The sequence below is a fragment of the Dasypus novemcinctus genome, chromosome 3 (assembly GCF_030445035.2).
Source record: "Dasypus novemcinctus isolate mDasNov1 chromosome 3, mDasNov1.1.hap2, whole genome shotgun sequence".
Classification (NCBI taxonomy): domain Eukaryota; kingdom Metazoa; phylum Chordata; class Mammalia; order Cingulata; family Dasypodidae; genus Dasypus; species Dasypus novemcinctus.
Window position 1 is genome coordinate 143,734,609 of NC_080675.1, and position 22,063 is coordinate 143,756,671.

The window sequence follows — 22,063 nt, forward strand, 5'->3', positions numbered from 1 at the left end:
TTTATTACTATCATTGCGTTTTAGTGTAATTTTTTGCATGCTGGCACTTCTTAGGCACATAGAAATTAATTTTTTTCTTTTTGAGAATAAAGTTTTTCTGAGAAAAAAATTGCTAGTTAAAGCAGTTTAACTCATATAGCATTTTAGGTTTACTATTAGTAATTTCTCCTGAAACAGATAAAGGCTTTACATTTTAGGTTTTTATATTTATTAATTCTCCTAAATATATATTTTAGGAGGAATTATTTGTTGTTTACATATTTTACCAATTAGACTTTTATGTATGCACTTAGGTATTTTAATTGGTTGCTTGGAAATGCATTTTATTTTAAAAATCTGATTTGTTTATAATATATTTACATAGGTAATAGAGTACTAAGTTTTCTTGGGTTAGTTTGTTATGTAGTTTCTTTAAAAAATAAATCAGTTAACTTATAAATGCCAATAATCATAGTTAAAAATGACTAGATCTAAAAATTATAGTTTTTTAATTTTTAAAAATTTACGTTATCTTTAGCCACAGAAGCCACTGTTTCTCAGCTGAGATTGGGGAACTAGACCACTCCTACTTCTTTGGTAGAAGAAAGAATTCTTATAAATTCAATTTTCAGAGCCATAATCTTAAATTTAAGAATTTTTATATTTAAGTTCCTACCTAAAAGTAATAAAAAGTATTGTAGAATGAAACTGAAAGATATTACTCTTTACTTAGCTTTACTAATTAAAATGAAAATAACATTTATTGGTAAAATTAAGTTTTTTAAACTCTAATTCTTTAAAAATGGCTTTTTATTTAGTTTCTGTGGTAATGTATAGTAACCATAGTGCAAAACTGATATTTTAACATATAACATACATATAATAAAAGCGTACAAATCACAAGTATACAGCTTAATGAATTTTTATAGTTAACATTACCATGTACCCAGCACTCAAACCAAGAAACAGTATTACCAGCCTAGACTAGTTTACAAGCATGATGGTTTTTTGTTTGTTTGTTTGTTTTATTCTATTTTTGTTGAACATGATGTTTTAATGTATGCAAATACTTAAAATATTGCATAAAAACTTCAATAATTGGAATTTTAAAAATTTCTTACACTTATAAAACTGGGTTTATCCAAAAAAGAACTTATATATAGAAAAATTATTCATATAACCACACAATGAGTCTTGAAGAGTAACCAAATAAAATTCTTGGACATGCAGATCACACTGCTTATATTTTTCATCCATTTCCTAAGTGTACTAATAAAGAACAGATTTCCTTTTCCTCTAATATTGGAATGCTGCTACCAAGAAAGAACTGTCAGTTAAAGCATCAACTCTCTCAAATTAAAATTAGGGAATTAATGAGCATATATCAGACAAGTGTGTATGTAATGACAAAACAGTTTGAAAAAATTACAGATAGCTTCAGTTAAGACAATTTCACTATTAATTAATGGAAATGGAATGTAGTCAAATTATACAAAGGCAATTGTAATGTTTAACCTTGTTATTGTTGGTACTTTTACAAGTTTTAATGTCAGTAAATTTTTATTTATTGATAGAATGAGTAATTATGCTAGTTTTAACCAAGATTTCCCTGATATTATAAAAAAAGGAATGCAGTTATAGTTTAGATGTGGGGTAAAAATTCAGCTAGATATGCCTTAAAATGATGTTAAAACTCTCATGGAAAATATCAATAAAAATTCATGGCTTGGGGAGCAGATGTGGCTCAAGCGGTTGAGTGCCTGCCTCCCACATGGGAGGTCCCAGGTTCAGTTCCCAGTGCCTCCTGAAAAAACAAAAACAAACAACAAGCAAAACACAAAAAAAAACAACTCAGGGGAGCTGATGTGGCTCAGTGGTTGAGCCCCGGCTTCCCACTTACAAGGTCCCAGGTTCAATCCCTGGCCCCTGGTACCTAAAAAGACCCACAAAAAGTAGAACCAACCCTGGCTTAAAATAGAATAAAAATTTAAAAATACATATGAAAAAAAGAGAAAAACCAAAAAAATTCATGGCTTAAATATATATCATTTAGTTCTGTGGAGAACAATGCCACTCCATAATACCAGTCTTAATAGATCTTGTTGTCTCTAATATTATTTTCCATTAAAAGAAACCAGGACTCCTTGAAGGTATAGCTGATTTCCATCTGTAGGGAGGTAAGGTACAATGAAGGGAAGTAAGGATTAGGGAGAGGGAGGCACACAGCAGTATCTGCCAAAGATCAAGAAAGGATGCTTTAAAAAATTCACAGATTCCCTCAAAAGGATATAAGAACCAGCCTACAGTGGCTGCTACTGGCTAAATTCTGACCAGTTGAGCATAAAAAAAGAAAATGGCAATAATTAATAATGTAAGTTGTCTGTAAAAAGCCTATAAATCCATAATGAAACTCTAAAGTATAAAACTACTTTTCAAATAATTAATACTTAAACTCAATTTAATTTTATTAAACTAAGCATGTTTAAATTTAATTTTATTTATGTTCCTAAGCTAATTAAGTGTGTATTTCCATACATAAAAGCTGGTACTAATCAATACTTGCAAAAAAGACCTGGCTTTTTTCCTGGACAGTCTCATGACTCATTTGCTCCTCCCAGCGAGGCTACCCACCAAGATTCACATACCACTTGCCTGCTTCGGCAGCACATATACTAAAATTGGAACTATACAGAGAAGATTAGCATGGCCCCTGCACAAGGATGACATACAAATTCGTGAAGAGTTCCATATTAAAAAAAAAAAAAGACCAGCTATCATATTGTCTCAAAGATTATTGAAATGTGTCAAGATTTCCCATTCACAATAAGGTAAGTCCTCACAAAAGATCCTGATGGCTGTACCACAACAAAGTAACTAAAATTTGGTGTTCCAGACCCAAGTAAGTTAACCTTTTATTGCAGGACTTTCTCTAGGTTCTTGGTTAAGCTGTAAGAAATGAATTTTGAGAGCAAGCTGGGTTGGTTAGGCCAGTAATTTATTAAGGAATGGTATTGATTACCCCACCCATCATTCCCCCAGGAGGGCCCAGTGATAAAGTCTCTGGAGAATATCTGAGGTTTCTCCTGGCTTCTGGAGGAAATCTTGTTCCAAATGAGATTTCTTGCGAGAGTTTTCCAGCAGCCATTTTGGGGGTACTAAAGGACACATGGGCTTTTTTGCCAGGTTCCAGATCTGTCTATTGATTACCTACCCTGACTACCCTACATCACTTTTAAATATGTTTAAACATACCGAATTCTGATTTTTCCTTAAGTTTGTTTGCTTGTTGATGGGTTCACCAGTTGTTGCTGGTTGCAAACTTAACTTCTCTCTTTGCCTATTAATGTGATTCTTGAAAGGAATGGAGTGGACAAAGACCTGCCCAAAGACCATGTTAGAAGCCAAGGATTTACACATGACATCTTTTGTTTTTCTGGTCCAAATAATCCAGCAATGTAGATCCCATTTGCGTCATTTAGTCCTGGGAGAGGAAATGAGAAAATAATTTTTTATCTAATATTCTCCTTTTAAAAAAAATTTTTAAATTTTATTTTTAAAAGAAGCTTTAGATTACATAAATGTTACATAAAAAAATATAGGGGATTCCCAGATGCTGCACCTCTTCCCCCTCCCACAAGAACATATTTTTTTGTTGTTATTTAACCTTCAGCTAAAATATCTAATGTTTCAGATTCTTGGATTTGTGGCTTCAAGGCCAAGAAAATTTAATGACTTAAAAATGTATAAGAAATATATTTAAATGAAAAAAATTTTAAAGCTGATAAAATATAATAGTTGTATAGTATGATTCTATCTATGTAAATACATTGTGTATAATCGGGAAGGCTGTTAAAACTTTATAAGATAGCTATACTACCCAAATTGATCTACAGTTTCAGCACAATTCCTTTCAAAATCCCAGCTTGCTTTTTGGGAGAAATAGACAAGCTTATCCTAAAATCTGTATGAAATTACAGGTGGCCTAGAATATTCAAAATAAAGGAATGAAGTACTGATAAATGCTAAAACATGGATGAACCTTGAAAATATTATGCTAAATAATGAAAGAAGCCAGTCACATTAGACCACAAATAGTATGATTCCACTTATATGGATCGTCCAGAATGTAAATTAGTGATTCCCTAGGGCTAGGGACCAGAGACAATGGGTAATGAGTTTCTTTGGAGGGTGATGAAATGTTTTAAACGACATTATGGTGTTGGTTGTACAACTCTGAATATACTAAAAAGCATTGTATACTTTGAATGGGTGAATCTTCTATGAATTATATCTCAATAAAGATGTTAAGAATGTAAAAGGTAAATTATGAAGGTATTTTAATATTTCTGAAGATTTTGAATTACATTAAAATTATGTGAATAAATGTTACTTTATTTTTTTATCCAATCTATTGTGGTTTTTTTTGGTTTCTTTTTTTCTTCTTTATTTTCTTTTAAATGTTACATTCAAAGAATATGAGGTCCCCATATACCCACCCCACCCCACCCACGCCACCCCTCCCACATCACCAAACTCTTCCATCATTGTGGTACATCCACTGCACCCGGTGAATACATTCTGGAGAACCACTGCAGCACATTGACAGTGGTCCATATTGTAGTCCACACTCTCCATCCAGTCCACCTAGTGGGCCACAACAGGGCAAACAACATCCAGCATCCATCTCTGCAGCACCACCTAGGACAACTCCAAATCCTGAAAATGCCCCCACACCATATCTCTTCTTCCCTCTCCCAACCATCAGCAGCCATTGTGGCCACCCTCTCCACATCACTACTACAATTTCTTCCCTTACTAATCACAATATTTCCCCAGCAGAACACCAGTAAGTCTACTGTAATCCATATTCGATTCCTCCATCTTGTGGACCTGGGATGGCTATGTCCAGTCCCCACTCTACATCAAGAGGGGGTTTAGATTCCACATGGATGATGGATGTAATTCTCCTGCTTGCAGCTATAGGCACTCTTGGCTCCCTGGTGTGGTGGTTGACCCTCTTCACCTCCCTGTCAGCTGGCCAGGGTAAGTCCAAGAAACCAGAGGGTAGGAGCTGCAAGTCTGCTGAGGCCCAGGGCCTGGCCGTCACATGGACCGTTCAGAGATTCAGGTCTCCTGAGTATACACCAACCCAAACGCCAACCACAGGTCCAGTAAAAGTAACAGAAGAGGCATGTGTAGAAAGGTTATATCTGAGTCCAACTCCATCACGCTCAGGAACACAAACTCCAAAGTAGGGTCAACTGACATGGTCCTGAACTCCAGAGCCATCTGCCTTGACCATAGAACCTGTGGGTTACTGCAGCCCTCAGGAGAAACAGCACCTGGGTTTCCATTTACCTTGACTGTCTCTGGTACCCTGCTGAGGCATGCATAAGCATCACCCCCTGATGACCTCCCAACTCTTTTTTGGAGACTCTTAGCCATATAAACTCACTTGTCCTTTCCATTTCCCCCTTTTTATCCAAAGTCAAAAAGCGGATTTTTAACACCTGATTTTACATGTAGGCTGAGATATTCTGCTGGTCTGAGTTGACCTCTTTGTTCATTGTCTTTTTGTAGTTACATCATCAGCTGGTGCTTGGTAGTAATCCCTTGGTGCCAGGGAGGCTTATCCCTGGGAGTCATGTCCCATGCTGGGGGGAAGGCAATGCATCTACATGCTGTGTTTGGCTTAGACAGTGGCCACATTTGAGCAACACAGAGGCTCTCGGGAGGTAACTCTTAGGCACCCCACAGCTATAGGCCTAGTTCATATTTCAGGCACACAGGCTCATAATTGGAGCCATCAGTATCAAGGGCTCATCGTTGGACCATCCATCTTTATTGGTCTTTGCCATTGCACTTGGGGGATTGTTGTTTTTCCATTGGGGAATGTGATAGAACTCCCCTGACACAGGGCAAGCTTTTGGGGAGTGTGTGAGTGCTCATTTTGTCATAGTAGATTATATCATTGGGTGGAGACCCATACAATAAGAGTGAAGGTATACCTACATCCTGAGTAGGACTGATGTGCTCAGATAGAGGGAATTGTATCTCTTGAGAGACTCGGTGGCTCCCAATTAGGTCAGTCAAGTATGTCAAACCCTGAACATTTTTGCAAGTATCTCTGAATATGGTCCCTCAAGTAGTGAAGATTAATTGTCATGGTGGGCCCTGAGGGGAGGGGTAAAGAGGTGTTGAATACATGGAATCAGGGTAACTGTGGAGCAATGGAAGTGTTCCACAGGATCATGCCATGATGGATATAGGTCATGTTAAATTACACCAAAAATGTATAAAAGTCTATAGGCTAAAATGTAAGCCATAATGTAAAACATAAGATAAGTAAAAATTTAGAAAATTATATAGTCTAAAATATAAACCATGATGTAAATCCAAATGGAACCATGTTTGAAAGCTATCATTTCAATATCTGTACATTAGCTGCAGCAAATATAATATGAACATGTAAAAAGATCACTGTCAGGGAAGGGACAAAGGGTTTGATGTTGGATATGTGGGAGTACCATATATTGTATATGTGAATTACTGTGACCTAAAACTTACATGAAGACAAATTTAATATTCAGAAAAATTAAAAAAAAGAAAGGATGTAGACACTAAGGAAGAAATGGAAGAAATTGTCTTGCCATTGTACATACAGGGCAAAACCTGTAGCAGTGATGAAAGGCAAAATGTCAAAAACAAATCTCTTTCATTTTTTCATTTCTTTGATACCCCAGTTTATTTTTCCTTTATTTAATTTTTCTAAATTTCTATGTATTCTATATCTAACCTTTAAACCCATCACTATATTCCATTTTTCTATTACTGGAACCTGGCAATATATTGGGTTTCCTTTTCGAAGAAGTTTTGTACTACAGAGAGGTTCAACTATGGTGGGGGAGAAGCGCTTGTGTGGGGTGTCATTAGTGGGGGGCACACGGTTGGGAGGGAGTTCTCCAGGGCATGTATACAGGGTACATAGAAAGGTTTGGATATTTTCATAGTGGTTTCAGTTGGAAACTACAGATGAGAGAGTGCTGAAAATGTTACTTTAGAGATTGATATAATCCAATGAAAGAAAATTAACAGAACTCAAATTTAGTTAAGTTTATATGGTCTAAACATATTAGGCAATTTAGGAAGGACAATTACAACAAATGTGGAGGCTTTCTGAAAATTAGAGTTGTTTTTAAGTTTATGATGTTTTAGATAAACCTAAGGCTTGGAAATTTAGAAAAATAGGGTTAAAGCTTTATCTTTTATTATTATAAAAAGCTGCCTGCTTTGCTTTAAAGTGAACACTTTCAAATTATCTAGATGATCCCCCTTAGCCCCAAAACACTGCTTTTAGACCAGCAGATCTATTTTATTTTTTAAAGATTTATTTATTTCTCTCCCCTCTCCCACCCTTCCCCCGCCCCCGCCCCCGCCCCCACCAGTTGACTGCTCACTGTATGTTCTTCAGTTTCCACTACTATTCTTGTCAGTGGCACCGGGAATCTGTGTCTCTTTTTGTTGCATCATCTTGCTGCATCAGCTCTCCTTGTGTGTGGTGCCACTCCTGGGTAGGCTGCGCTTTTTTTGTGCTGGGCGGCTCTCCTTACGGGGCGCATTCCTTGCGTGTGGGGCTCCCCTGTGCAGGGGACACCCCTGCATGGCACGACACTCCTTGTGTGCATCAGCACTGCGTGTGGGCCAGCTCATCACAGAGTTCAGGAGGCCCTGGGTTTGAACCCTGTACCTCCTATGTGGTAGGTGGACACTCTATCCATTGAGCCAAATCCGCTTCCCAGCAGATATATTTTAAACACAACATGAAGTCTAGTTTTTCTCTATAGAATTCTTTATTAAAATTTTTGTACCTGTGATAATTTCCTTAAGAAAAATTCCTGAAATTACAATTAATTTTCATACCTACCAACATTTTCTTCATTCATTCATTATTCAATCAACAAATATTTTTTGGTTGTCTATTCTGGCCTTCGGTATTGGCTAGGACAGGAAGTATAGTGAACAAAGCAGACATGACCACAGTTCTTAAAGAGCTTACAATATGTAGCAGTAAACAATATTAAACAAACAAATATTGATAAAATATTCTTAAGTTCTATAAAGAAAAACATCAGAGTGCTGAGAGAGACTAATGAGGGATCTGGGGATCATAAGGGAAGTAAGGAAGTAATAACTCCTTTCACTAAGCAAGTAAAATATATGCATGCCAATCCTAGGTTTTATTATTTTAAAAATATTTGCTTACTTGACTGGTAAAAAAAACCTTTAATTTGTATTTCTTTCTTTGACAATAAATTTTAGCAAGTTTTTATTTTCATTGACTTTTCCTTATTTCTTCTACTTTCTTCTTTCTTCTTTAGTTGGCCATTACATGAAAGGGAAATATATATTTTGAATGTATTATTTATTGATGTAAATTTTAAGTTTTATTGCTCATTTTAAAGCATGATTTTTAAAAATTTCCCTCAGTGTAAACTCAAAGCTAATTAATTGGCCTTTCACCTGAGAGTGAAATGAAATTTTCAAAATCATTGACTCTCGGTTCCCATCCATACTTTGTAGTAAGAAAATATATTAACTTTGGGTGAATTATTTTCACTGTTCTTAGGAACATCTTTATTTTTATTTTTTAAATGAATTTATTTATTTTTTCTTCCTCTCCCTTTCCCCTGCTCTGCTGTTTTGCTGTCTACGTCCATTCGTGTGTGACCTTCTGTATTTATTTCTCTTTTTTTAAAGATTTATTTATTTATTTCTCTCCTCTCCCCACCCCCCCAGTTGTCTGCTCTCAGTGTCCATTCACTGTGTATTCTTTTGTGTCCACTTGTATTTTTGTCAGTGGCACCAATCTGTGTCTCTTTTAGTTGTGTCATCTTGCTGCAGCAGCTCTCCGTGTATGTGGCGCTACTCCTGGGCAGGCTACACTTTTCCCAAATGGGGCAGCTCTCCTTACGGGTGCACTCCTTATGCATGGGGCTCCCCTATGTGGGGACACCCCTGCGTGGCACGGCACTCCTTGTGCACATCAGCCCTGCGTGTGGGCCAGCTCATCACACGGGTCAGGAGGCCCTGGGTTTGAACCCTGGACCTCCCATGTGGTAGGTGGATGCTTAATCAGTTGAGCCAAATACACTTCCCTCTATTTCTCTTTTTATCTTCTTCTTGTCTAGTCTTTCCTCTCTAGAATTTACAGGGATTCAATCCTGGGGACCTCTGACGTGGAGAGAGGTTCCATGTCAATTGTGTCACCTCAGTTCCTAGTCTCTGCTGCACTTCACCTTGACTCTCTCCTTCGTTTCTCTTTTGTTGTGTTATCATCTTGCTGTGTGACTCATTTGTGAGGGCACTGGTTCACTGTGTGGGCACTCGGTTTGCCATGCAGGCACTCGGCTTGCCATGGGCACTCAGCTTACCACGTGGGCCCTCGGCTCACCAAGCAGGCACTTGGCTTTCCATGCAGGCACTGGGTCACTGTGCAGGCACACTTTCTTTTCTTCTTCTTCACCAGGAGGCCCCAGGGATCGAACCTGGGTCCTCCCATACGATAGGTGGAGGCCCTATCACTTGAGCCACATCTACTCCCCAGGAACATCTTAATATATGAAAGACATGCATTTTGGCCCACTTGATAGTAGGACAAAATTCTTTATAATTAATTTACTGTATATTTATTTATTTAGAATATTTTAATATTCACATGTATTTTAAAATAGACTTGTTTTCCTCCAGGAAAATTTTATCCACAGTACTACTACTATTTTGCCAACATCTTTGAGTCATTTTTTTCTTTACAACAACATTGTGTATTTGTCAATTGCTCCTGATTTGAAGTCAGGCAGCGCATATTCAAATTCAATCTTTATCACTTACAAATTGAATATAATCTTAGGTAAGTTACTTATCCTTTCTATATATCCTCCTTTTCCTCTCTTTAAAACCCTACTTAAATTTAATGTGTTGTAGATGTCGAGAGAGGTTCAATTATTTGCATATGGAAAGGCCAGGACTCAGTAATAATTTTGGGAAGGAAAAGAGAATTTATTTATGACTGGCTGGGCTCGGGACCTTTCTGTTCAAAACCTGAGCCCCAAATAAGATTTTCGAGTTCTTTTTATAGAGAAAGAGTTAAAAGGTCCTTTGTTTCAGTGCTCAATAAGTTTGAATTAACACATATCCCCTACATTCTAGGTAAGCTTTTAGCATGAACTTTATACATTCCATGTAAGCTTTTAAAACATTTGGTTTGCATTTTCCCTGGATATTTAAAGTTTATAGAGTTTACATTGTTTAATTGTTCTTCCAGGACTGGAGTTGTTGCCATGGTTACCAAGGGCAGGGCTGCAGCTCTCACACAGCTCAGGTAATCTCTGAAGAGATGAATATGGGTTGATATAGGCAACCCATAGCCTATATCAAATGCCCTTAGTAAGGGCCTGGCACACAGTATTCAGATTTACTGCCACTTTTTTTCCTACAATTGTTAGTATGATTAGTATGATTTTGTATACCGTTCTATTATTTCTAACATGTGACCAATTCTTTCTGTATTGTTCCAAGAAGAAGAGAGCAGACAATGTCAAGCTCAGCCACAACCTCCATATCTGTGATTCCTGCAAAACTTCAAGCCCATTTAGCTTGAGACCTAGTAGGGGTTTTTATCCAGGAGTCCACAAAAGATTTCAGGGGGTCTGTGAGCTTGAATTAATTTTGAGTAATCCTAAAATTTAAAGATATGCCAGTGTCAAGTGTCATAGAACTATCTGTCACTACATTCTGAGAAGGGGTCTGTGGTTTTCACCTGACTAGCAAAGGGATCCTTGGGAAAAAAGGTTAAGAATCCCTGCCTGAGACACTGGAGAGCAGGATCATGCTCTCTTAAGCTAGAGGAGATTCTTACCTTAACCGCTTTCTGGGACATTGCTATGTTTGGTTGGATTGCTAACTGGTAAAAATAGAGAATAGATTATAAAGTATGTCAGTGTAGACTACAAATATTCAAAGTATAATAACCCAACTTCTATCAGAGTAGTAGATCTTTGTAAGAATTTGAATTTTGCTCCTCTTTCTAGCACCTTCTGAAGAATGGAAAGTGGCAGGTTTTCAGTGGCCAGGGCCATCTGTAGGGATAATTGAGGCTTGATTATCTTTTACTAACTTGCCTGCATACATTTTTACAAAGATGAAATTGATTTGCAAAAGTAGACCTGATTAGTAGACTTGAGAAAGTCCGTAAGAAATATTGTAGATGTTTTAGGGAGACAAAAGCAGGATGTGGCTAGTGGATGGGGAGTGGATGGAGTTAACAATAGAACACTAAGGAGACAAAGGGTGCTTGAAGAAGGGAAGAAAAGAGAGACAGGAGGTAGTGTGCTCTGTTGCTAGGCAGCCATGAACAAGCTTTTCAGTGTTGTCTGAGTAACAGTAGAAGGGATAATAAGTACTTCGGTTTTTTTTTTTAGGAATTAACTAGTAGTAAGTACGTACTGCTGTCCTTTGACACCCTAACTCACTTAATAGCAACCCGGGTATCCTAGTTACCACTTTGAGAAGAGACAAGCTAAATAATTTAGAAATTGAGTTTTTAGCAGACTATAATCTAATGGCAATGTCTTTTAAAAAACACTTAAACCATTTTGGTTGCAGGTTTTAGATTTGCTCCTGAATAGTTGCCCAGATGGAAATATTTCCAAAGCAGATTTTTAAAAATGTTTTATTATGGAATATTTTAAGTATTGTTGGGAAAATATAATTGGAAGTAAAATCTTCTCCCAACCCAGAAAACCTCTCCACAAAGGTAGAAGAGGGGAAAAAAATGTTATTGAGTAAGCATTAAGCCAAAATGCACAGTGTAATAGCCAAATCACTAATGAGATAGCAAAGAAAGAAATCTCACCCTTTTATATAGCCAAGCAGACACAACTGATTACATACATGTTCTCAAGATAAACAAAAACAGTCCTCAAGTAAAAGGACTTTATAGCATCATCCTTTTTCATCCACAATTTATCTTAAATTCATCTGGTAATTGAGGTGGCCACTGTATTTGCCATCTGGTTCTATCCAATCATATAATATAACTTCTCATGTCTCTATGACATGTAGATAGATACAGCTAGATGCCTAAATTAAACTCCCATAGAAATGGCGAGATAAGGGTGCTAATTTCCTTGCTATTTACATTTCATAGAGATGGCTCCCAGGTCATTGAGAAAGACAAAATTTTCAAAGGGGGAGGGGGATGTGTCAAGTGATAGGGCCTCTGCCTACCATATGGGAGGACCCAGGTTCTGTCCTTGGGGCCTCCTGGTGAAAAAGAAGAGAAAGTGTGACTGTGGTGAGCCAGCGCCCATGTGGTGAGCCGAGTGCCCGCAGGGTGAGCCCAGTGCGCATGCGGTGAGCAGAGTGCCTGCATGGGGCCTGCATGGTAAGCCAGTGCTTGCGCAACAAGCCGAGTGCCTGAGCAGTAAGCCAGTGCCCGTGCAAATGAGTCACAGAGTAAGATGATGATGCAACGAAAAGAGAGACGAAGGGGAGAGTCAAGGTGAAACACAGCAGAGACCGGGAAGTGAGGTGGTGCAATTAACAGGGAACCTCTCTCCATGTCAGAGGTCCCCAGGATCAAATCATGGTGGACCCTAAAAGGAGAAGGACAAGAAGACAAAAAGAGAAAGAGATACAGAAGATCACACAGGAAATGGGCACAGACAACAAAAACAGCAGGGTGGGGGAGGGGGAGGGGAAGGGGAAGGAAAAAAAACTGACAAAGGGTTTATTTAACTTTTTGAAAGATTTACATACATCTCAAAGGGGCAGAGGAAGGATTTACAATGGAAAGTTTTCTAAGGAATCCTCTAAGAAGAGGGAAGAGGGAGAGGAGAGTCTCTCTTTTTGTACCAGGGGAAATTAATATACATATATTGTTTTCTTTTTTTGATTTATTTTTACCCTTCCAGTATACATAGAACTAGAAATAATAGTATATTTTCCATTTAGCTATAGCCAGATTCAACTATTATTAATCCATGAATGATCTTGTTTCATCTGTATCTCTACCTACATTCCTATTTTCTTTTACCTCTCCCTGTTTTCTTTTACCCCCCGCCTCTCAGGCTTGGATTTAGAAGCAAATTGGACACCATGTAATTTTGTTACCAAGCAAAAGTGGTGTTCTCTTCTGCTTGATACTCCTCAATGAGCAATTCCTGAGATACTGGGATTTCAAAGACAGAGTTTATTGCTAAGCTGATAGCAAGGAGATTGAAGGCCTAAAATCTGTCTTTCTGAGTTTAAGAAGTTTAGAGATTTTATAGATTCACATAAGGGAAGGTGGAGTTGTTACTGTTACAGTAGCAAGTATAAACAAGGCTGACTTCTTTGGAGCTGGTGTTTCTGCGTGATGGAACTGGACTCAGAGGGGATCTCTTTTCACAAGACTTTCGTGCTACTTTACTGGAATTGTAGTTGGTGCTGGGGTTTAAGATATATTTAGGGGATTTGAATCTCTGGACTGACAATACGATACCCAGGCCCAGAGCCTCAACACTCTGATTTATTGGACTTACCCCACTCAGCTAACATGGAGTTGAAGAAGGTCAACCACCACACCATGGAGCCTAGAGTGCCTACAACTGAAAGCAGGAGGAGTGCATCCAGTATCCATGTGGAATCTAAGCCCTCTCTTGACATAGATGTGCAATGGACACAACCAATCCAAAGTCCACAGAGAAAATGGGGCATTGGTGTGGGAAGGGTGGCCATGGTGGCTGCTGGGTGCGGGGAATGGGAGGAAGAGATGAGATGGGAGGCGTTTTCGGGACACGGAGTTGTTCTGGGTGGTTCTTCACGGACAATTACGGGACATTGTGGATTCCCCCAGGGCCCACTGGATGGAGTGTGGGAGAGTGTGGGCTATGATGTGGACCGTTGACTATGGGGTGCAGTGATGCTGAGATGTGCTTGCCAGGTGCAGTGGATGTGTCGTGATGGTGGGAGAGAGTGTTGCTGTGGGGGGAGTGGGGGGTGGGGGTGGTGGGGTTGAATGGGACCTCATATTTTTTGAATGTAATATTTAAAAAAAATACATTAGTTTTCTTGATTAGGTACATGAACATAATAAAAAGTATCTGTTTAGAATAAAAAAAAAATAAACAAGGCTGAGACTAGTTTGAAATAATCATAAACAAGGGTGAGTCTAGAGTTACCATAACAATAGTAACTATAACCAAGGGGTGAGGCTAGTCTAGAGAGTTTCACTAATTTAAGGTTTTAACTTTTGGCTATTCTATAATATAATGGTAGAACAAGATAAAAAACATCTATATAATGATTCAGTAATCATAATCATTTGTTAATTCTTAACTCTGTGTTTCAGTTTTACCAGTAAATATTTCAGAATGGAGCACTGAAATATAAGTGATATCAGATTTTGACTAGGTTCTTGACTATGCTGCAGAAACGAATTTCGGGTGAGTTAGGCCAGTAATTTATTCAGGTAGGGAGGGACAAGAAATGGGAGAAGATAACAGATTAGGGGTCCCAGGTAGAGAGGAAGGGGCTGAAAAGTGATAAAGAGAGCTGATTTATAGACTACAATTCCTCATTATAGATTATACATCCTCAGGTTTACTTGCACAGTGATCCAAGCAGGGGAGAAGGCAACCAGAGTTGGGATCCAGAGGCAAGAGAGAATACACAAGAGACAGAGCTCAGGCCTGGTGCCTGCATTTTAAAACTGTTAATTATCCCACCCCTTTGCTAACAGCAAGGGAGGAGTTCCAGCTGTTTACCATCTGATTGATTATCTCTCCCGTCAATATCCCATGAGGGCCCAATGATAAAGTCCTTGGGGAATATCCGGGGCTTCTCCTGGCTTCCAGAGGAAGCCTTCTTTTGAGTGACAGAATCTTGGGGACGGTCTTCCAGCAACCATCTCGGGGATTACTGATGGCCATGTGGACTTCTTGCCAGGTTCCAGATCCATCTATTGCTTCCCTATCCTACTAGCCTGCTTCATAAGGACTTAAAAAACAACAACAACACAATTTTCATACCTAAAAGGGTAACTATAATTCTTAATATCACCAAATATCTGGTCAGTGGTCAAACTTTACTGATTGTCTCTCTTTTTCAGTTTGATTGAATTGGGATTCAAATAGGATTGATACATGTAATTGGTTCATAGGTCTCTTAATTTTCTTTTAGTCTATAGTTCCTCCTCTATCTCTCTATATTTTTTCCTCTTGCAATTTATTGTTGAAGAAACTAGGTCATAGTTTCTGAAGTTTCCCAGTCTTGATTTTGCTAATTACCTACATCCCCATGTGCAATTCAATATCTTCCTTTTTAGGAAGGAAGCTCCTCTATTTTCTATATATTGTTAGTTAGATCTAAACAGACATATTGAATTCAGATTTGAATTTTTTTTCTACTTCATAGGTCATATTGTATTCTATCAGGAGGTACATAATGTCTGGTTGTGTACCTTTTCGTGATATAAGTCATTGATAATCATCGTGAAATATTCTAATTATAAATAGTCTCTTTGTTTACTAACTGAAATACTTTATAAAAGAAAACTTTCCTTCATGTTGAACTGTTTTTCCAATGCTATTGGGTCTTATTTCTGCATTTTCTTTTCTGTTCCATTCATCTGTTTATTCATGTGCCAATGCTATACTATAGGCCAGGGGCTCTTAACCAGGGGTCCACAGAAAGATTTCAGGGGGTCTTTGAACTTAAACTAATTTTGAATAATCCTAGAATTTAATTTAAAGACATGCCAGTGTTGAGTGTTATGAAACTATCTGTTGTTACATTCTGAGAAATGGTCTGTGGTTTCACCTGACTGGCAAAGGGATCCGTGGAACAAAAATGGTTAAGAACCCCTGCTATAGGCTACTTAATATATATTTAATATCTGGTAGGACTACCACCTTTTTTTTTCTGGCTTTTCTTACTCACTTGTTCTTCCAAATGGACTTTATAATCCATTTATCTAGGTCTAGAAAAAAGTAATGATATTCAACTAGGTGAATATTAAATTTATATATTAACACAGAATATGACATCTAAGCGTCTTTATGATGTTGATGCTTCTTGCCCAAGATCATAGTATAATGTTTCATTTGTCAAATTTACTTTGTCTTTCAGATATTACTGTATTCCTATATTAGTTTTCTGTGACTTTTACAACAAATTATCACAACCCTGATAGTGTGAAACAATGGAAATTTACTATCCCACAGTTCTGTAGGCAAGAAATCTGAAATCAGAGCTGAAATCAAGGTGTCATCAAGGCCATGTTCCCTCTGAAGCTGCTAGGGGAGATTATGTTCCTTGCCCTTTCCAATTGCTAATGGTTAAGGGCATTCTTTGACTTTTGGCCACCCTAACCTGCCTCTTGGTCACATTGCCTCCTCCTCTTTGGTGTGCCTTCCTCTTACAAAAACACTTGAGATTGGATATAAGAGCCACCTGGACAATCCAGGATACTCTTCCCATGTCAAGATCCTTAACTTGAACATATCTTCAAAGATACTTTTTCCTTATAAGATAAAGTGTACAGTGTTGAAAGACAAAGCAGAATTGAGTTTGCAGATTACAGCATTTTATTCAGGATACCATCTGATATTCCCAAGTCATAACAGAATAGTATATCAAGAAAGAAGAGAAATGTAACTCTAAAGCATATTTTGAGTATTTTGTGCTTGCCAAAGATCCAGATAAAAGTGTTTCCTGAAAAAGAAGTTTGTTCTTTCATTTAGCCTTCAGTGATATGGTTCAAGTAGGAGTTAGCATTATAGATTTGTAAAATTTACTTATTTCCTTACATTAAGACAATTTGTATCCATGATAATGGAGGACAGTAGTGGAATCAATTCAAAATTACATGTAAATCTAAAATTGCAGCACTTAAAATCAAAATACTTTTGAATCAGGTGTAGGGAGTTAAACAGAATTTCAGAATATCTTATTCCATCCTCTTTTCTCTTCTTCATATTGGAAATGAGAGGCCTTACCACTCAGATTTTGCAAAATACCAGAATAAATAGAACTGCTATTTTGTTGTAAGAGTGAATATTGACTATTTAGACCAGGAATCAGCACAGTTTTTCTGCAAAGGGACTGATAGTAAATATTCTTGGCTTTGCAGGCCAAGTCTCTGTTGCAGCTACTCAATTCTGCTGCTGCTAAAGCAGCCATGGGCAATACATATTGAAATGGGCCAGGCTGGCTGGATTCCAATAAAACTTTATTTATAAAAAGAGTTGGGAGTATATAGCCCACAGGTTGTAGTTAGATCTTTGCTGGGTTGGAAGCAGTGGTATACTGGTAAATATTTAACCAGCTTTTGGAAGGAAAGGGGAAGCTCTGATTTGCCCATTTACATGGTGTAAATACTCCCACATTGGTTGATTTCAAGCTACCAACTTGACATCATTGAATAGAATGGTGAAAAGAGATGTAGAGTAGCATACCTTTATATTGCATTTCCACCATACAATTAATATAGGCATAAATAACCTCAAGAGCATAGCTTACAGTAAAATGTAGTGACATACTTAAGAAGCAATGAGTTTTGAGTATTCTCTTTGTTTTTAATGTAATTCATTTATTTGGAAATTCATATATTTTAATTTTTAATGATATCTGTGTTTAACATCTGACTCACAAAAATTTCTGAAAAGTTAACAATTGACTTTGTGTAAGTTAGTATTTTGAGCACATCTCCAGGTTGGAGGACATAATCAAGGACTTTGGTTTAATAAATTGCCTGCTCAATAATAAGGTACAGGGGAGTGTAAAAGCTAAAAGATAGAGAATTGTGTTATTATGCAATTTTTGTACTAATCTTGATTTTCTGTTTTAATAAGACCCTGAAAAAATAATTTTTTTCCTTGTGAGAGTTGACTCTGTGTCAAAGGCACTTTGTTTCTTCGTTCTTTAGCTCAACTTTTTAGTGACAGCATTAGAAGTAAATAAATAAATTTAGACAAGAAGACAGTAGATTCTGTCAAAATGTCAGATATAATAATACATGTTACTCTTTATTTGATTTTTTTTCTTAAGGGATAACTGTGACGCCTGAGGAAGAACAAAACTTGAATCATTATGTACAAGTCTTACAGAACATGCTACTAAGTGTTCCCACTAAGGAGCCAGACCGTGAGAAAAAATCAAAGTCTCCAAATAATGTTTATTTTATACGATCACAGACACCAAAATTGAAGGAGATAATTAGAAATGGAGAAGATTCAAATGAGCATAATGTTGTAATCAAACCAGCCACTGAAGATACTGCAGCTACAACTTTCCCTTCTAAAGGCTCCACACTGGAAACAGGGAGAAAAAAACGTACTAAAAGTAGAGCATTCTGGTCGATCAAACCAAACAATGTTTCTATCGTTTTGCGTGTAAAAGAACCTTATATTGAACATGAAGAGACAGTTCTGGATGGGAAAGAAACTGATTCAATTACTGATTCATCTACCATTTCAGATGTCACCTTAGATAAACCACCTGTCTCCTCTTTAAGTGCAAGCAAGGAAGCAGATGATTCCACAGATGGAGAAGATGTCCCACAGCTCTCAGGCGGATCTCAAGTAGAAAAATTTGATACACCAACATTTACACAACACCCACAAATTTTGAATAAGGAAGAAATTTTGAAAAAAATTTCAGATATGAGCTCTCAGGTAAAACAGGTACCTCCTAGAGACAACCTCAGTCCAGAAGATAGAGAGGATATTCTAGCCTCTAGAGAGCACCTAAGACGAAGTCTTTCTCTAGCAGTAGCAGAAGAACATAAATTAAAGAGATTGTATGAATCCCGGTTAGAGCCACAAGAACGATCTCATATTGAAGCCAGTAACATTGAAACTGTTATTAACATGCTGTATAATTCTAGATCTAAATTAGAGGACTACTTAAATGTCAAATATGTTCCACCAGAGATGAAAGAAAAAGTTACTAAAATAGTACAAACACTGAAAAAAATATTATGTGTCAATCGAAGAGAAACTCAAACCTTTATTAAGAAGTTATTAAACAATAATATAAAACTTTTAAGCCTACTTGATATGCCATCACAAAGTTGATGCAAGCAAATTGTGCATTCATTTACAGGAGAAATAAGCATATTACTGGTTTTAAATGTTAAACAATATTTTCTATTGTACTTCAGTGTGCTAACATCTTTACATGTCATGTGTTATGGAAAATTTTCATATGCACTAAAAATCTAGTAATTTAAAATAAATTTTCGTTCATTAGTTTGTAGTTTTTTCCTTATTTTTAAAATTTGTGAAGATTTAATTTTTAAAAGGTTTAAACTTTGATTTTACTTGAATAGAATAGTTAAAGTCACCTATTTTATGAGAGTTTAGAGACTGTGGACACTCGATATCTGTAGTCAATTTTACATAATCGCATAGAAATGCAAACTTTTAGGGTAAATCTTTCAGAGGCTGAGTTTTCTGTTTGAATTGCATACTTGGGGCCTGTATCAGAATTACTTTTATTTGGATATATTTGTGCCTCCTTTGAAAGCTAGATGATGTAGTAAAGTACATCTCTGTTCTTTTGCTAAGTACTTTTGGCATATCAGTGAGGCCTATAACCAGGACTTGTAATGAAGTCATTACACTTATTTCCTCTTTTTTGTTTGTTTATATAAATACACCCAAAAGCTTTACAAATTTGTTACAAGGGAGTATGATTAGTACCATTAAGCCCAACTACTGTAACTACAATAACTATATACTACATATACTATAACTATAGACCATATACTACAATAACTACTATATATATCTACTTAATTATGTTGTAGGTAATTCTGCTTCTTGATTTGACCAGTGTTATGTTCAAATTCATTCATTCAAATCAGTTATTTATAGTTTAATAAAGATTTCTTGAACAACTACTATGTGTAGGACAAAAAGTTAGGCTTTGTCCCAGGCTAGGTTTTGTTTTAAGACCTAATTCCTTTTTTCTTTAAGATTATATTAATAGCAGGAAAAGCAGACATTAAACAAATAATTTCAACAAGTTTTAAGTTTAAGTTGTGACAAGTTGCTATGAAGGTGTGAGGCATTTTAACAGGGGGACTTTACCTAGTCCAGGATTTTGGGAAAGCTACCCTGAGGAAGTGGCATTTAATCTGAAATCCTCAGTATGACAATGTGTCTTGGGGGAAGGGACATTCCAGGCAGAGGTAAGAATGGGTATGGCAAGTTCAATGAAGTAGCTGGAGTATAGAAGGGCAAGGGGAGAGCGTCCAAAGATGGTGCTGATGAGGCATGCTGGGTCAGAATAAATCCTGCAGGGCCTTACAGTGCATATTGAAGAGTTTGGCCTTTTTTCTATGATCAGTGAGAAGCCATTAGTGGATTTTAAATAAAGGAATGACAGAATCGAAATTGTGTTTAAGTAGAACCATTTTGGATGCAATTTTGGAGATAGGCAAGAGTAGAAGTGCACTATACACTGGCCAAATTTAGCTTGGATTACATGGGAAAAAGTTACAATTAAGAGGCAGAATCTATAGGATTTGGTTATTGAATGGATATGGGGACTGAGGAAGTAGGGATTAAACCTAATCCCCAAATAATTAGCTATTTTATTAAAATGATTACATAGATTGTTTCATAATAACATTCATACTCATAATAACACTTATCCATACTTTACTATTGTTGCTTTTTTTTAAGAAATGAATAAAACATGAGTCAACTTTATTTTTACATAATCTCAAACTTAGAGGATAGTTTCAAAAATAATACAAACTCCATGCAAAGAACACCAACATACCCCCACCCCCTCAAATGCCAATTTTAACATTTATCATCCATCCATCCAGCTAGCTAGCTAGCTGGCTGTTTCTTTATCTATCTATCTATCTGTCTGTCTGTCTATCTATATATCTTGTTTATCATCTAAACATTTGAGAGCAGGTTGCACACATTATACTCCTTGAACATATACTATATAATACTTTCATGTACATTTTCTACAAAGATGTTTACTTATGTAATTTTCTAAAGTGTAGTTATCATGTTCAAGAAATTTAAGATAAAGCTTACATTCTAAAATCTGTTTTTTTATGTCTCAATAATGTCATTTTGAGCATTTTCTCCTCCATTTTTAGATCCCATCAATATTATGTATGGCATTTAATTATCTCTTTAGTTTCTCTTACTAAATTTTAAAAAACTTTATACACCATCAATCTTCCCATCCCAACTCCTTCCATACTGTTCAGTAGGATTAATCACATTCACATTGTTGCAGGACCTTCCCCACCATTCATTACTAGAACATTACTTTCACCCCAAATAGAAACATAAACTCATTTTGCATTAGCTCTCCATATTTTTTATACCAACTTATCTTCAATAGTATACATAAACCATTGATTTTTTTATTACATTTCCTACGTTTGTCTCTTTTACATCATGTAGGAAGTAAAAGTTGGATTTATAAATAAAAACTACAATAGTACTGGTATTTGTATTTATCCATTATCTTTACTGGAGATCATTATTTCTTCATATGGCTTCTGTCAATTGTTCAGGGACTTTTAAACCTGCAGAACTCCCTTTAGCTTTCCTTGTAGATCCAGTCTAGTGGTGATAAAATCCCTTGCTTTTGTTTACCCGGGAATATCTTAGTCCCTCCCTCATTTTTGAAAGACATTTTTGCTGGATATAGAATTTTTGGTTGGCAGTTTCTTTTGTGTTTAGAACTTTAAATATGTCTTCCTACTGCCTTCTTGCTTCTGGTGTTTCTGATGAGAAATTATCACTGAATCTTATTGATGCTCCCTTGTATGTGACAACATTGCTTCTCTCGAATTCTCTCTTAAACTTTGACATTTTTAATTTATATATATATGTATTTTTATTAGAGAAATTGTGAGTTTACAAAACAATCATTCATAGTGTGCAGAATTCCCATATAACACACCCCACCAACACTTTCCATTGTTGTAGAACATTTGTTACAGATTATGAGAGAATATCATCAGACTCTTACTCCCCTATAATAGTCTCTGAATTTTTTCAGC

The 22,063-nt window shown here is 36.7% G+C and overlaps 1 protein-coding gene and 1 non-coding gene across 2 annotated transcripts in view; both read left to right on the forward strand.

Annotated features, from left to right (window-relative positions):
- Positions 1 to 19,268, forward strand: part of SPESP1 (sperm equatorial segment protein 1) — a 37,057-nt gene extending 17,789 nt beyond the window's left edge. Inside the window, exon 2 of the mRNA XM_058288402.1 lies at positions 18,067 to 19,268. Coding sequence (XP_058144385.1) covers positions 18,067 to 19,094 — 1,028 coding nt within the window. The 3' untranslated portion in view covers positions 19,095 to 19,268. The remainder of the gene's footprint in view (positions 1 to 18,066) is intronic.
- LOC111762489 (U6 spliceosomal RNA) lies at positions 2,630 to 2,734 on the forward strand. The gene has a single exon (XR_002795592.1). It is a non-coding gene; the product is annotated as a U6 spliceosomal RNA (small nuclear RNA).
- Positions 19,269 to 22,063: the final 2,795 nt, after the last annotated feature.